At 47.7% G+C, this 17,244-nt stretch overlaps 1 protein-coding gene across 1 annotated transcript in view; it reads left to right on the top strand.

The window, feature by feature from the left end:
* Positions 1-14,451, top strand: part of tab1 (TGF-beta activated kinase 1/MAP3K7 binding protein 1) — a 46,859-nt gene extending 32,408 nt beyond the window's left edge. Inside the window, exons 7-11 of the mRNA XM_078532149.1 lie at positions 3,808-3,919; positions 5,902-6,046; positions 6,321-6,543; positions 7,001-7,163; positions 12,896-14,451. Of these exons, the coding sequence (XP_078388275.1) occupies positions 3,808-3,919; positions 5,902-6,046; positions 6,321-6,543; positions 7,001-7,163; positions 12,896-13,115 (863 nt within the window). The 3' untranslated portion in view covers positions 13,116-14,451. The remainder of the gene's footprint in view (positions 1-3,807; positions 3,920-5,901; positions 6,047-6,320; positions 6,544-7,000; positions 7,164-12,895) is intronic.
* The last annotated feature ends 2,793 nt before the right edge of the window (positions 14,452-17,244 follow it).

The following is a 17,244-nucleotide window of genomic DNA, read 5'->3' as shown; positions in this document are numbered from 1 at the left end:
AGGGAATCTGCTGTCCTTCCTTACCTGGCCTGGCCTACATTGACTCCAGACCCACTGCAATGTGGTTGACTCTTAAATGCTCTCTGAACAAGGGCAGTTAGGGATGGGTAATAAATGCTGGCCTAGCCAGCGACACCCACATCCCATGAACCAGTTAGATGCTTCAGTTGTAAGTAATATGTGATCTCCTTATTTTCCTTACCAAAATTTGATGCCTCACACTTTGGTTGAAAATCATTTGCCAATTGTATGTGCCCGTTCTACACATCCAATCTTAAAGTCCGCTGTTTGAGGGAGGAGGAAATCCCTTTCTGATTCTTATTTATGATTCAACAACTCCATGTGGTAGGTATCAGTTTCCTAAAACTGTGCATGAAGTGTCTGGTGCAATCCAGGGCCCTCCCTTTCCCTTCACTGGTAATTTCAGATGGTTCACAAATTGCTTGTGTTTATCATCCTCCAACAAGTCTGTTGAATCCACTTGAAATACGCAGTCATCAACAGGGTCGATCGCTGCTATGACAGAACAATCAGAAAATTGTCACTTTGCTTGCAAGGCTTTCTTGCCAAGCACAGCAATCCAAATCTTCTCAGCTTACGCTAAACCATATTCCCATCTAAGTTTCATTTACTCATCTAATATAAAATTTGAGATCTCATAGTTTATAATACCTTTTAACCTTTTCAGTCCAGTCTAAGTAATATCTTTGATATTAGTTGTTTTTGTGTTATTCTGATAGCTCCATCTGCTTATTTATTCATAGTTTATATGGCGTCTCTAAAAAAGTTCAGTAACAATGGTTTGTTTTAACATATCAGTCATGGAGGCAACGTAGCTGTGTTTTGGCAACGCTATTTTGTGTCTTATAGCTTAAAATTCAAAAGGCATTTGTGGAGTGTGCAGACAGCGAGGCGGGGGGGTGGAGCGTGAGGTCAGCGAGGCGGGGGTGGAGTGTGCAGACAGCGAGGCGGGCGGGTGGAGCGTGGGGTCAGCGAGGTGGGGGTGGAGTGTGCAGACAGCGATGTGGGGGGGTGGCGTGTGGGGTCAGCAAAGGGGGGCGGTGGAGCCTGGGGTCAGCGAGGCGGGGGGGGTGGAGTGTGGGGTCAGCGAGGCGGAGGGGTGGAGCCTGGGGTCAGCGAGGTGGGGTGGTGGAGTGTGGGGTCAGCGAGGCGGGGGTTGGAGTGTGGGGTCAGCGAGGCGGGAGGGTGGAGCGTGGGGTCAGTGAGGCGGGGGTTGGAATGTGGGGTCAGCGAGGCGGGGGTTGGAGTGTGGGGTCAGCGAGGCGGGGGTTGGAGTGTGGGGTCAGCGAGGCGGGGGTTGGAGTGTGGGGTCAGCGAGGCGGGGGTTGGAGTGTGGGGTCAGCGAGGCGGGGGTTGGAGTGTGGGGTCAGTGAGGTGGGGGGGTGGAGTGTGCAGACAGCGATGTTGGGGGGGGGTTGCTGAGTGTGTGGCCAGCGAGGTGGGGGGGTGGGGGGAGGGGGGAAGCTGCTGCTGAGTGTGTGACCAGCGATGTGTGGGGTGGTGCTGAGTGTGTGGTCAGCGAGGTGGGGGGATGCTGAGTGTCTGGTCAGCGAGGTGGGGGGGTGCTGAGTGTCCGGTCAGCGAGGTAGGGGGGTGCTGAGTGTCTGGTCAGCGAGGTAGGGGGGTGCTGAGTGTCTGGTCAGCGAGGTAGGGGGGTGCTGAGTGTCTGGTCAGCGAGGTAGGGGGGTGCTGAGTGTCTGGTCAGCGATGTGGGGGTGGTGCTGAGTGTGCGGCCAGCGATGTGGAGGTGGTGCTGAGTGTGTGGTCAGCGAGGTGGGGGGGGTGCTGAGTGTCTGGTCAGCGAGGTAGGGGGGTGCTGAGTGTCTGGTCAGCGAGGTAGGGGGGTGCTGAGTGTGCGGCCAGCGATGTGGGGGGGGCGCTGAGTGTGCGACCAGCGATGTGGGGGGGCGCTGACTGTGCGACCAGCGATGTGGGGGGGCGCTGAGTGTGTGGTCAGCGAGGTAGGGGGTGCTGACTGTGTGGTCAGCGAGGTGGGGGGGTGCTGCTGAGTGTGCGACCAGTGATGTGGGGGGTGCTGAGTGTGTGGTCAGCGAGGTGGGGGATGCAGCATTTACAATAAAGCTATGCAATACAAAGGGAAGTCTGTTCCTTTAATTCCCATTTCTCACAGCTGTTTCAATCTCTGATTTTTGCTGTGGGTTTTCAATTTCTTTCTTCCTAAATCAGTTTTTACTATTCTCATATGTAATAAAGGAATATCTACCCAATGGCTTTATAGCCTTTACAATTCTCCATTGAGAATTTTCCCAAATGTAACCCTAAACATGGCTGCAACATATCTCTCCACAATGAAGCGAACAGAATAGCCCATTATCTATTCTTTACCCCACCACATCATGTCCCCACAATTTTATTTGGCTCCTGTCGCTCCATTAGAGGCAAAAGCACCTCAATTCTCTTAAACACACACATGTTGATCCACTGATTTCATTGGCCAAGCGATAAGCTCACACAAGGCTCTCCTACTGTTTCTAGCTCCTGTTTCAACCTCCTGTTTTTTTGTAAAATATCCGATTCCTGCATTGACTCCCTGACCATGGGGCTGTGGTGTGGTAGAGCTGCTAATGGAGAATGAGCCAGTATGTCTCCAACGTCCTCTAACTGCAGTCAGTGTGTCACCTCACTCTGAGCTTTCTCTCAGGACATCACTTCATGCGGGTATCGCTGGCTAGGCCAGCATTTATTGCCTGTTCCTTATTGCCTATCCCTTATTGCCTTTGAGAAGATGGTGGTGAGCCACCTTCTTGAACTGCAGCAGCCCATGTGGTTTAGTTACACCCAGAGCCCTGTCAATGTGTGACCCAGTTCCAGGGATTTTGACTTAGCAGCGTGCAAAAGTGAGTCTTGTATCCTGCCAAACACACCACTGTTTGTAATGTCAGCCTTTCTCATTCTCCAATCCATCTATGTGGGTCATAGCCATCACTGTGTGACCCAGTCCCAGTGCTGGAGACTCGCTGGTCAGTGTGTGACCCTGTCCCAGTGCGGCGTTGGGGGACTCACTGGTCAGTGTGTGACCCTGGTCCAATGTGGCGTGGGGAGACTCACTGGTCAGTGTGTGACCCTGTCCCAATGCAGGTGCGTGGAAGTACAGGGACTCGCCGGTCAGTGTGTGACCCTGGCCCAATGTGGCGTGGGGAGACTCGCTGGTCACTGTGTGACCCTGTCCCAGTGCAGGTGGGTGGAAGTACAGGGACTCACCAGTCAGTGTGTGACCCTGGCCCAATGTGGCGTGGGGAGACTCGCTGGTCAGTGTGTGACCCTGGCCCAATGTGGCGTGGGGAGACTCACTGGTCAGTGTGTGACCCTGTCCCAGTGCAGGTGGGTGGAAGTACAGGGACTCACCAGTCAGTGTGTGACCCTGGCCCAATGTGGCGTGGGGAGACTCGCTGGTCAGTGTGTGACCCTGGCCCAATGCGGCGTGGGGGGACTCGCTGGTCAGTGTGTGACCCTGGCCCAACGCAGCGTGGGGGGACTCGCTGGTCAGTGTGTGACCCTGGCCCAATGTGGCGTGGGGAGACTCGCTGGTCAGTGTGTGACCCTGGCCCAATGCGGCATGGGGGGACTCATTGGTCAGTGTGTGACCCTGTCCCAGTGCAGGTGGGTGGAAGTACAGGGACTCGCCGGTCAGTGTGTGACCCTGGCCCAATGTGGCGTGGGGGGACTCGCTGGTCAGTGTGTGACCCTGGCCCACTGTTGGGGAACTTGTTGGTCAGTGTGACGATGTTTGATTTTCCGCTTTGTGCCTCACCGCCTCCCCTCTAGGTCTGGATGCAGCAAAAATAAAGCAGTTTGGGTTGATTGGAGGTCATGACAGCAGTCGCCGGATTGGAGATTACAGAATGAAATACTGTTACAGTGATGTGGAAATGCTGAGGTAAGGAACCCTTAATTTTATGCAAGTCTTTGGTTTGCCAGATCATTAGAGTCTTGTACAGACTTGACTCTCCTCCTGGCCAGCCTTCCATCTTACACCCTCCAGAAACACTAGCTCATGCAATCCTCTGCTGCCCTTATCCTAATTTGCACCTAGTTTCATTGACCTGTCACCCCTGTGCTCACTGACCTGCACTCGCTCTAACGAAAGAGGGTGAGTTGTAGAGGTTTAGGGGCATGAATTCCAGAGCCTGGGGTCTCAGCAGCCACTGCTGGCTGATGAAACTTGGGATGTGCGTGAGACCTTGGAGTAATGTAGGGTTGCAGGAGGATACAGAGATAGGGAAGGGTGAGACCAGTGTATTTGGTAAAATAAAATTTGGTTGGTAACCTTGTTTAGGCCTTGGTTAAATCCGTACTGCTGTATGTAGTTTAGACAATCAACAGTCTGATACCACCATACACACAGAATCATAGCTTTCGGCCAATGTCCCACGCTCCTACATCGCCGTGTCTTTTTTTTATTCATTCATGGGATGTGAGTGTCATTGGAAAGGCCAGCAATTGATTTCCTGAGAGTCCTCAACATTGACTCCGGACCCCATGAAGTCTCCTGGCATCAGGTCAAACACAGGCAAGGAAACCTCCTGCTGATTACCACCTACCGCCCGACCTCAACTGATGAGTCAGTGCTCCTTCATGTTGAATACCACTGGAAGAATCATTGAGGGCAGCAAGGACACAGAATGTTCCCTGTATGCAACATTTCAATATCCGATGCCAAGAGTAGCTCAGGAGTGCCATCAGTGGCTGAACTGACCAAGTCCAGAAAGACATATTCGTCGCAGATGCATCTGTCCGTGACAGTATGGTAGGAGTGACCACTGCGCAGTCCTTGTGGAAACAAATTCCCATATTCACACCCTCCATTATGTTGTGTTGTAGTACCACCATGCTAAAAGTATAGATTCTTAGCAGGTCTGGCAGCATCTGTGGGGAGAGAAACAGAGTTAATGTTTCGAGTCCGTATGGCTCTTCTTCTGAGCTAAAAACTCTGGAGAAGAAGCCATTGATCAAAAACTGAACTGGACCAGCCATGTAAATACTGTGGTTACAAGAGCAGGTCAGAGGCTGGATTTTTGTGCTGAGTAACTTGCCTTCTGGCTTCCCAAATCCTGTCCACCATCTACAAGGCACAAGTCAGGAGTGTGATGGAATATTCTCCACTTGCCTGGATGAGTGCAGCTCCCACAACACTCATGAAGCTTAACACAATTTAGGACAAAGCAGCCCACTTGACTGGCACCCCATCCACCCCTTAAACGTTCATTCTGTCCACCATCGATGCACAGTGGCAGCAATGTGTACCATCTATAAGACGCACTGCAGCAGCTCGCCAAGGCTCCTTTGACAGCACCTTCCAAACCTGCAACCTCTACCATCTAGGACAGTAGATGCATGGGAACAGCACCACCTGGAAGTTCCCTTCCAAGCCACTCACCTTGGAAGTTTATTGCCGTTCCTGCACTGTCGCTCGGTCAAAATCCTGGAACTCCCTCCCTAACAGCACTGTGGGTGTACCTACACCACATGGACTGCAGCGGTTCAAGAAGGCAGCTCACCACCACCTCCTCAAGGGCATTTGGGGACAGGCAACAAATACTGGCCTTACCAACGATGCCCACACCCTATGAATAAATTTTTTAAAAAGGACTTGATATTGCTACACCAACCGTGTATGACGTAAAGATCCATTATGGTGCATCAGATACGTCACACGCGAGTATAACTGGGCTGAGTCCCCTTTTACAAGAAGAACACTAGAGCCAAGGCACAAGATTCAATAGGAAAACAGCTCCGACTTGAGAAGGAACACTCAAAAATGTGAGTTTTCTCTGGACAGTCGGACAGTGTGTGGAAAGTTGGATCTAGCCCTGACCTTACTGTGATTACTAATGACCTGATTCCTCTTTCTGCTTGAAGTGCTGCCAAGACGAAGCCGATCATTGCAGAACCCGAGATTCATGGGGGACAGTCACTGGATGGGTTGACGGGGTTTCTGGTGCTGATGACAGATGGATTGTATAAGGCCCTTGAGGCAGCTCATGGTCCAGGACAAGCTAACCAGGTAGTGTATGTATGATACTGGTGGCGATGGGGGTGGGGAGTGCAGGGGGTTGTGTGTGCAGTCTGAACCTCTGGCATGGAAGGGTGGGGGTTGTAATCGGAACATTTGGAGGGATGGGTAAGTGAAGTGTGAACACTGTGTATCTGGACTGAACATATTGGGTTTGTGTTACACGGTCACACTTACACTCACCCTACCCTTGCTCACTGACTTCCCCCCCGGCCCCCCAACCCCAATCTGTTTGCTGATGAGCTGTTTCTCTTTCCCTCTGTAGGAGATCGCTGCGATGGTGGCGACAGAATTTGCCCTGCAGAGCACACTGGACGCTGTAGCCCAGGCTGTGGTTGACCGTGTTCGACGGATACATCGCGATACCTTTGTCAGCGGAGGTGAAAGGTCAAAACTCTGTGACAAGCATGAGGATATGACCCTCTTGGTCCGAAACTTCAACTACCCTCTGGGGGAGATGAGCCAAACGACCCTGAGCCCGACACAAGGTAGGGGAGACTCGGTGTAGCCTGAGCAATGTCTGCATTTTCCAAAACTAATAGGTTCGTCACCCAACCAGATCCTGTGAGTGTGGCACAGGCGGAGGAGGAGGCTCAGAGTGTCAGGTGATTCCATGATTTAATTCTGTACGTTCGGCGATGGAGGAGAGCTGGGAACTTTGAGCCTGAGATGCTGAGCTTGTATTATAGACGATGTGGGGGCTGTTTGAGCTTGTATTGCTCTGTGTTATTGGGGGGCAACATCCAGAATTAGTTCACCACATTGGCATGAGTGTCCGTCTGGTTTTTTGCCTCTCCTGTGGTGAGGTGGGGTGGGGGGATGGGGTCAGATAGTTTTGGGTAGAGAATGTGGGAATGTCTATATGTGTGCGCCACAAGCTGAAAGGTCCTGCCATGTACTTTAATATCCGTGTGTGTTTATCTTTGACTTTGAACCACCTCATAGGGGGCCGAATCTACCCTGTCTCCGTTCCTTACACCAGTACACAAGGAACCCTGGGAAAAACCAGTGTCACGCTCTCCCTGGTGATGCCATCCCAGAATCAGATGATGAACGGGAACCATAGCAACTCAACAGGCGATGAGACTACGCCAACACTCACCAACAGGTAGGTGGAGGGGTTGGTACCAGTGTGTGGGACGGAGGGAGACAATGGGATCCCTCAGTGTTTGATGTATTTTAAATCACCACCTACCCCAAACATACTATTATAGAAGAGGGAAAGGCTGACTTCACAGAATCTCACAGTGCAGAAGAGGCCCTTCGGCCCATTGAGTCTGCACCAACACGTGAGAAACACCTGACCAACCTACCTAATCCCATTTACCAGCACATGGCCCATAGCCTTGAATGTTATGACGTGCCAAGTGCTCATCCAGGTACTTTTTAAAGGATGTGAGGCTAACCCGCCTCCACCACCTCCCAGGCAGCACATTCCAGACCATCACCACCCTCTGGGTAAAAAAGTTTTTCCTCATATCCCCCCTAAACCTTCTGCCCCTCACCTTGAATTTATATCCCCTTGTGACTGACCCTTCAACTAAGGGGAACAGCTGCTCCCTATCCACCCTGTCCATGCCCCTCATAATCTTGTACACCTCGATCAGGTTGCCCCTCAGTCTTCTCTGCTCCAACGAAAACAACCCAAGTCTATCCAACCTCTCTTCATAACTTAAGTGTTTCATCCCAGGCAACATCCTGGTGAATCTCCTCTGCACCCCCTCCAGTAGAATCACATCCTTCTTATAATGTGGTGACCAGAACTGCACACAGTACTCCAGCTGTGGCCTCACCAAGGTTCTATACAACTCCAACATGACCTCCCTACTTTTGTAACCTATGCCTCGATTGATAAAGGCAAGTGTCCCATATGCCTTTTTCACCACCCCACTAACATGCCCCTCCGCCTTCAGAGATCTTTGGACACACATGCCAAGGTCCCTTTTGTTCCTCAGAACTTCCTATTGTCATGCCGTTCATTGAATACTTCCTTGTCAAATTACTCCTTCCAAAGTGTATCACCTCTCACTTTTCAGGGTTAAATTCCACCTGCCACTTATCTGCCCATTTGACCATCCCGTCTATATCTTCCTGTAGCCCAAGACACTCAACCTCACTGTTAACCACCTGGCCAATCTTTGTGACCGCAAATTTACTAATCCTCTCCCCCACATAGTCATCAATGTCATTTATATAAATGACGAATAATAGGGGACCGAGCACAGACCGAGACAGGCTTCCAGTCACTAAAGCATCCTTCTGTCATCACCCTCTGTCTCCTGCAACTAAGCCAATTTTGAATCCACCTCACCAAATTGCCCTGTATCCCATGTGCATTTGCTGCCTTTATAAGTCTCCCATGTGGGACCTTGTCAAAGGCTTTGCTGAAACCCATATAAACTACATCAACTGCACTACTCTCATCTACACACCTGGTCACCACCTCAAAAAAATTCAATCAAATTTGTTAGGCACAACCTCCCTCTGACAAAGCCGTGCTGACTATCCCTGTTCAAACCTTGCCTCTCCAAGCGGAGATAGATACTCTCCTTCAGAAATTTCTCCAATAGTTTCCCTACCACTGACGTGAGACTCACTGGCCTGTAGTTCCCTGGCTCATCTCTACAACCCTTCTTAAATAGCGGAACCACATTAGCTGTTCTCCAGTCCTCTGGCACCTCCCCCATGGCCAGAGAGGAATTAAAAATTTGGGTCAGAGCCCCTGCGATCTCCTCCCTTGCCTCCCTCAGCAGTCTGGGATACAAATCATCTGGACCTGGAGATTTGTCCAGTTTTAAGCCTGCCAACACCTCCAATACCTTGTCACTCCCTATATCAATTTGCTTAAGAACCTCGCAGTGTCTCTCCCCGAGTTCAATACCTTCATCCTCATTCTCTTGGGTGAAGATGGACATGAAATATTCATTCAACACTCTAGCGATGTCTTCTGGCTCCACCCATAGATTACCCCCTTGGTCCCTAATGGGCCCTACTCTTTCCCTGGTTATCCTCTTCCCATTGATAGACTTATAGAATATCTTGGGATTTTCCTTACTTTTACTGGCCAGAGCTTTCTCATATCCCCTCTTTGCTCTCCTAATTGCTTTCTTAAGCTCCACACTGCACTTTCTGTACTCCACTAATGCCTCTGCTGATTTTCTTCCTTTCTAACTGCTAAAAGCCTCTCTTTTCCTTCTCATCTCTGGTCATCCATGGTTCTCTGGGCTTGTTACTCCTTCCTATCACCCTAGAAGGAATATGTTGAGCCTGTACCCTCCCCATTTTGTTTTCGAATGCCCCCCCCCACTGTAGATTTCCCCACAAGTAACTGTTCCCAGTTTACCTTGGCCAGATCCTGCCTTATTTTACTAAAATCTGCTCTCCCACAATCCAAAACATTTTTTTGCAACTTGTCTATTTCTTTGTCCATAACAAGCTTAAATTGTACCATGTTGTGGTCGCTATCATGAAAATGCTCCCCCACCACCACCTCAGCCACCTGTCCGGCTTCATTCCCCAGAATTAGGTCCAGCTCTGTGCCGTCCCTTGTTGGACCCTCTACATATTGACCTAAGAAGTTCTCCTGTACACATTTCAAGAAATCCACTCCATCCAAGCCCTTAACACTATGTCTATCCCAATTAATGTTGGGAAAGTTGAAATCACCTAATATAATTACCCTATTGTTATTGTTTTTACACACCTCCGCAAATTGTGCACATATTTGCTCCTCAATTTCCCGCTGACTATCTGGGAGTCTTTAATAAACACCTAACAATGTGGCTGCCCCTTTTTTATTCCTAAGCTCTACCCATAAAGCTTCATTAGATGCCCCTTCCAAGATATCACCTCTCCTTACTGCAGTAACTGACTCCTTAACTAATAATGCAATGCCTCCTCCTCTTTTACCCCCTCCCCTGTCTCGCCCGAAGGTTCTATATCCCGGCCTGTTGAGCTGCCAATCCTGCCCCTCCCTCAACCATGTCTCAGTGTTGACTACTAAATCACGTGTCAATCCTCACCCTTAGCTCATCCGTTTTACCTGTAACACTCCTGGCATTAAAGTAGAGGCCATTCAGCCTTGCCTTACTCCCTTGAAACTTAATGCAGCTATACTCCCTCTGACTTGATTGTTTTACTGTATTATGATGTATGGCTTAAATTTCCTTTGTGCCTTTCACAACCTCAGGACATCCCAAAACACTTTTGAGGGTTTTGTCATTGTTGTAATGTAGGAAATTGTAATGTTATAGTCACACTTCATTCCCTTTTATAGCTGGGCATTTTTGGTGTATACTTACACAGCTCCTACCCTGGGAGGGGTATTTGACACATCTCCTGCCATGGGCGGGGTATGTGAGTGGAGGCCTGCTCCACAGGCCTGCACTTGACAGGAGGTCAGTGTTCCACACTTGGTCACGGGGTGGGGAGGAAGTGGGGGGATGGGGGTGAAGGTTTGGCTGCATATGTTGACACCACAACACCAGGGTGAGCACTTATTGCACGTGCAGATGCGGTCAGTGACAACATAGTGTCTTCTGACCTAGCTGCCTGCATCAAAAATGGCCCCCTTCACAGAGTCCTCCCAAGCCTAACAGAGGAGGGCACCTCATTATGCATTCTCTTTGGCAGATGGTCACTTCCTCCTGATCACCACCCCGCTCCTGACCTCTCACCAACTTGCTAGTGGCAGGGAGAAGGGTGGGGTGCAGGATGGGAGAGAGGGTCAGGAGCAGGATGGAGCAGCAAGGGGGCGGTGTGGAGTCAGGAGCAGAGTGGCGAGGGCAGGGGTTCAGGATCAAGGCGTGGAGGGGGCCTGGAGTGAGGGATCAACGGACCCACAACAATGATGTCAGTGGTGGGAGAAACTGTGTGCACGCCAGCAGACAGTGTGACCGTTGTGTTCCTGTTCCGTGCCAGGAGTTACAGTATGAAGGCTAATGCTTTCCAAACTTAGATTGGAAGGGTGGTGGAGGCCATCCGTTGTTGTTATGCTTTAATGTAGTAGTTTGATACAACTGAGTGACTTGCTAGACAATTCCAGAGAGCAGTTAAGAGTCGAGATAAGAGCTCATGATGTTCTGGGTATTTATATTAAAATGGATAGGGGATTGACTAACGGACAGAATGGGCATAAATGGGGCATTTTCAAGTTGGCAGTTTGTGACTTGTGGAGTGCCGCAAGGATCCATGCTGGGGCCTCAGCTATTTACAATCTATATTAACGACTTGGATGATGAGACAGAGTAAAGTTTGCTGATGATATAAAGCTAAGTGTAAAGAAAAGCTAAGGGGAGGAATAGAGAGGCTGCAAAGAGATATAGACAGGCTGGTTAAGTGAGTGGCAACAAGATGGCAGATGGAGTATAATATAGGGAAGTGTGAAGTTATTCACTTTGGTCGTCGTAAGGATAGAAACGCAGGATATTTTTTTGAAAGGTGTAAAACTTGTAAATGTTGATGTTCAGGGAGACTTGGGTGCGCTCGTACAAGGAACACAAAGTTAGCATGCAGGTACAGCAAGCTATTAGGAAGGGAGATTAGAAAGTTTGGCCTTTATTGCAAGGATATTGGAGTACAGGAATAAAGTGGTCACGCTACAATTGTACAGGGGTTTGGTGAGACCACATCTGGAATAGTGTGTGCAGTTTTGGTGTCTCCATATTTAAGGAAGGATGTATTTGCATTGAAGGCGGTGCGCCGAAGATTCACTAGGATTGGTGGCTAGGATGAGAGGGTTGCCTTATGCTGAGAGGCTGAGTAAATTGGCCCTATATTCCCTGGAGTTTAGAATGGGGGGTGATCTCATTGAAACATACAAAATTCTGAAGGGATTGATAGGGTGGATGCTGAGAGATTGTTTCCACTGGTCAGGTAATCTAAAACACGGGGGCACAGTCTCGGGATAAGGGGCCGATCATTTAGAACTGAGGTGGGGAGAAATTACTTAAAAAGCTGTGAATCTTTGGAATTCTCTACCCCAGATGGTTGTGGATGCTCCATCGTTGAATACATTTAAGGCCGGGATAGACAAAACTTTGATGTCTCAGGGAATCAAGGGATATCGGGAGCGGATGGGAAAGTGGAGTTGAAGCCTAAATCAGCCAAGACCGTATTGAGCGGTAGAGCAGTCTCGATGGGCCATTTGGTCTACTCCTCCTCCTCCCATTGCTTGTGTTCAATCACATTGCCATGGGCCTGGAGTCACATGTGAGCCAAACTGGGTAAGGATGACAGAATTCCTTCCCTAAAGGATATTAGTGAACCAGTTGGGGTTTTTCGACAAGAGCTTCATGATAACCATTACTGCCGTAACTCTTTATTTCAGATTTAATAAATTAACTAAATTGCAAGTTGCCCAGCTGCTTTGGGATTAATCTCACATTCTGCGGATTATTAGTCCAGTAACATAGTATAGGTACAGTAGCACAGTGGCTATCTGGGCACTGTACTTCAGAAAGGGCATAAAGGCTTTGGCGAGGGTACAGAAGAGATCTACTAGAATAGTTCCAGGGATGGAAGCTTACACTTCTGTGGATTGATTGGAGAAACTGGGTTTGTTCTCCTTCGAAGGCTTAGAGAAGATTCGATAGAGGTGTTTGAAATCGTGATGGGTGGTGAGAATAGGTGCAGGAGAAGCTTTCAAAAGGGAAATGTATAAATACTCAAGGGGAAAAAAAGTTACAGCATATGAGAAAAGGGGCAGGGAAATGGGGCTACTAGAAAGCTGAATGGCCTTAATCTCTGCTCTATTTTCTACGATGAAAGGCTGGATGAGAAGTGTAGGAGTGTGACTAACACTGAAAAACAGACATTGTTAAACTTCTGCTTCCTTTACAGTCAAAGTCCAACAGCAACACTGCAGTCGACCAACACACACACACACAGCAGCAGTTCCAGCTCAGGTGATGGGCATGGCCACTTGTTTCACCGTCATCGACTTCCTCAAACCCTCCAACCTGACCAGGATGGCCGAGTCGAGCCCTACGTCGACTTCTTGGAGTTCTACCGCCTTTGGACAGTGGACCACAGTGAGCAGACCGTGGCTGGGGTCCAGTAGAAGATTGCTCGGCATTGTCTTTGGTCACAGGTTGAGTTGCTGGGAAATTCTGGTCTGTGCATCCAATAATACTCCAACCCCTGACTTCCTCAGCTACCAATCACAAACAGGAGCTGAACAGCAGCTGAAGCTCCCTCGTGATCTCATTTCTCAGCAGCATTGTTACAAGCTTCAGTTAAAGGACTTCTGGAGAATGTGAGTAATTGAGTCCCCTGATTGCTGACTGCCCCAGAACAGTGGAAGGGATGGGGGTTCAGTGCGAGTTGTGTGTAGATTCTGTCCTCGAGGTGAGGAAACTGTAGTCATGGACCTCCTGGAGTGAGAGACTGTGTTGAGTGGCGCTCCCCACAGACTGGAGCCCAACTCTGGAGCTGCACTTGGCGTTCTGTGTCGGGGGGCTCTGTCATCTCGGCAGCTGAGACTTCCTGGGAATGGATTCAATGCATTGCGTGCTGCACCCGTGATCCTTCAGGGGAGTTAGAGAGAAAAGTGAGCTGAGTTCGATTGACTATTTATTTAATGCTAATCTGATTAGTTCTGGGTGTTTAATGTATTTTCTGGAGCTGAAGAAGTCTCTGATGAATCATCTGATCCACCATCGCAAAGGCACTTCAGCAGCAGCTGGGTTAAGCTGTCTGTGACAGCGCTTGAATTGCAGCCCTGAGGAAGGAACTATTACAAAAACAACTATTCTACCGAGTCAGCCACACTTTCCTTTTGAGATTTTTTTTATCTGGAGTAGGCATGTTGCCTGGGTCTACTCTTGTGACGATTGGGAGATCAAAGCGTTCAGATTTACCGTATGATGCTTATCCTGAGATCCAAGCCTGTGCAGCTTTCATGGTTGTTGTCAGTTCTCTCACTCCTCGCTGTTACCACAGAATATTGTTACCGTTGCCCTTTGCCTCAAGGTGTTTTTGTGTTTTTTCTGGCCCCGGTCTGTCTCTGATCTTTTCAAAATGTTTCTGCAATTGTCTTGAATTTGTTCCTGTCTGCATTTCTCCCTCCCCAGCCAGTACAGGCTGGGTCCCTCTTTATTTAGTCTGTAGGCGGATCTATTTCCAATCACGTTTGTTTAATCTTGTTTCTGGGAATGTATTTATCCTGCATGCTTAGCATTCTACTTCTAAATATGTTGTATTTTCCTGTGTTGTTAACGACCTTGCCCAATCAATTAGCTTGTTTCCTCGTTTCTTTTAGTTTTCATTTGTAAAACCTTCAGAATGTGGGATTTTTTTTTTTAATGACTCCTAGATCAATTAAACTTTAATGTTCTGTGAATTATTTATAGTCATTTCTGAACTTGTCTCCTCTAAATAAACAGGAATAAAACCCAGATGAGGCCAGTGTGTCATGTAAACTGACCTAAAGGTGAAACTTGCTGGGGTTTGGATTTGACCTTCACATTAGCACAAATAGGCCAATCACATTCCATCAGCAGCCCAACGTTAAATATTACTATACTTTGTTTAATATTCACTGGACTGTGGGTGACAAAGGTACGGTTGCAGTTAATACCCGTTCCTTGGATACCTTAGAATAGTGTTAGGTTGAGCAGCCACTTAAGTTAGTGTGGGGCAGGAGACACATCAAGTCAGGCAAGTGTGGGGCTGGAGTTATGTGGACTAAAATCATTAGAACATAAGAAATAGGAGCAGGAATTGGCCAAATCGGCCCCTAGAGCCTGTTCCACCATTCAATAAGATCATGGCTGATCTGATTGTGGCCTGAACTCCACTTTCCTGCCTGTTCCCCATAACCCTTGACTCCTGCATCAATCAAAAATCTGTTCAGTTCAACCTTGAATATATTCAATGACCCAGCCTCCATTGCTTTCTGGGGAAGAGAATTCCAAACACTAATGATTCTCTAAGGGAAGAAATTCCTCTTCGTCTTAAATGGAATGCCCCTTATTTTTAAACGGTGTCCTCTAGTTCTAGATCTCCCCACAAGGAGAAACATTCTCTCAGCATCCACCCTGTCAAGTCCCCTCAGAATGGTATACGTTTCAATAAGATCACCTCTCATTCTTCCAACCTCCAATGAGTATAGGCCCATCCTGCTCAACCTTTCCTCATAAGACGAACATACGAAATTGGAACAGGAGTAGGCCACTCGGCCCTTAGAGCCTGTTCCACCATTCAGTAAGATCATGACTGATCTGATTGTAACCTCAACTCCACATTCTGACCTGCCCCTAATAACTTTTCATCCCCTTGCTTATCATGAATCTATCTAGCTCTGCCTTAATACAAAGACGACGCCTTTATCCCAGGAATCAGCCCAGTTCTCTGAACTGCTTCCAATGCACGTATGCCCCTCCTTCAACAAGGAGACCCAAACTATACACAGTACTCCAGATGTGGCCTCACCAATGCCCTGTACAGCTATAACAAGACTTCCCTACTTTTATACTCCATCTCCTTTACAATCAAGGCCAACATTCCATTTGCCTCCCTAATTACTTGTATCTGCATACTAACTTTTGTGATTCATGTACAAGGACACCCAGATCCCTCTGTACTGCAGCATTCTGCAGCCTCTCTAGTTAAAAAAATATTCTGCTTTTCTATTCTTCTTGCCAAAGAGGACAACCTCACATTTTCCTACATTATACTCCATCTGCCAATTTTTTGCCCACACATTTAACCTATCTATATCGCTTTGTAGACTCTTTGTATCCTCCCCACAACCCTCTGTCCTACCGATCTTTGTAGCCAAATTTGTTGATACAATGCAACCTGTCCCTTCATCGAAGTCATTAATCTAGATTATAAATAGTTAAGGCTCCAGCACACCACTAGTTACAATTGCAAACCTGAAAATGACCCGTTTATCCCGACCCTGTGTCCTGTTAGTTCACCAGTCCTTTGTCCATGCTAATGTATCACCCCCAACATCATGAGCTCTTAACTCATGCAGTAACCTTTTACATGGCACCTTATCAAATGTCTTTTGGAAATCCAGATACATTACAACCACTGGTTTCCCTTTATCCATCCTGCTTGTTACATCCTCAAAGAATTCTAATAAATTTATCAAACATTATTTCACTTTCACAAAACCATGTTGATTGCCCAATACCTCCTCAATAATGGGTTTTCATTTTCCCAATGACGCTCGCTAGTCTAACTAGCCGATAAGTTTCCTGCTTTTGGTCGGTCTCCTTTCTTGAATAATGGTGTTACATTTATGGTTTTCTAATCCGCTGGGACCTTTCTAGAATCTAGGGAGTTTTGGAAGGTCACAACCATTGCATCTACTATCTCTGCAGTCACATATTTCAAGACCCTAGGATGCAGGCCATCGGATCCAGGGGACTTGTCAGCCTTTAGTTTCAAGGTCCTCCTCCCCCTTTGCCCCCAGCTTTTCTACAATTCTTGAGATTTTTTTTTGTAACTTCTACTGTGAAGACAAAATACTTGTTCAAAGTTTCTGCCATTTCCTTATTCCCCATTATTAACTCTCCAGTCTCACCCTTTTCCTTTTTATATATTTGTAGAAGCCTCTATTGTCTGTATTTATATTTCTTGCTGGTTTTCTCATTTCAATTTGACCTTCTATTTTTTCAGTCTTTCTTTGCTGGTTTCTAAAAAAAAAATTCCTCTTCTTGTCTACCACTAACCTTTGCATTATTGTAAGTCTTTTCCTTCAATTTGATACCATTCATAACTTCCTTTGTTAGCCACAGATAGTGACTCCTTGCAGTCTTTCTTTCTCAATGGAATATATCGTGTTATGCTCACTCTTATCTAGAGGATCCTTTACTATGATGTCACTAATCCTGCCTCATTACATATTACCAGCCCTGAAAATAGCCTGTTCCCTGGTTGGTCTCAGAACATAGTGCACTGAGAAACTGTCCCAAAAGACACTCATGAACTTATCTTCCAGGCTACCTTTGGACAATTTAATTTGTCCAACCTATATGAAGATTAAAACCTCCCATGGTTATTGCAGTACCTTTCTTACAAATCCCCATTATTTCTTGATTCATACTCTTTCCTACTATGTAGGTACTGTCAGGGGTGGGGTGGGGGTGGGGGGGAGCCATAACCACTCCCATCAGTGACTTTCCTTTGCTATTTCTTATCCCCACCCAACTGATTCTACATCTTGATTCTCAAAA

Source organism: Cetorhinus maximus, chromosome 29 (assembly GCF_964194155.1).
Source record: "Cetorhinus maximus chromosome 29, sCetMax3.hap1.1, whole genome shotgun sequence".
NCBI classification, from domain to species: Eukaryota; Metazoa; Chordata; class Chondrichthyes; order Lamniformes; family Cetorhinidae; genus Cetorhinus; species Cetorhinus maximus.
Note: the sequence above shows the minus strand (reverse complement) of the source record. Positions and strands in the feature narration are given on the sequence as shown.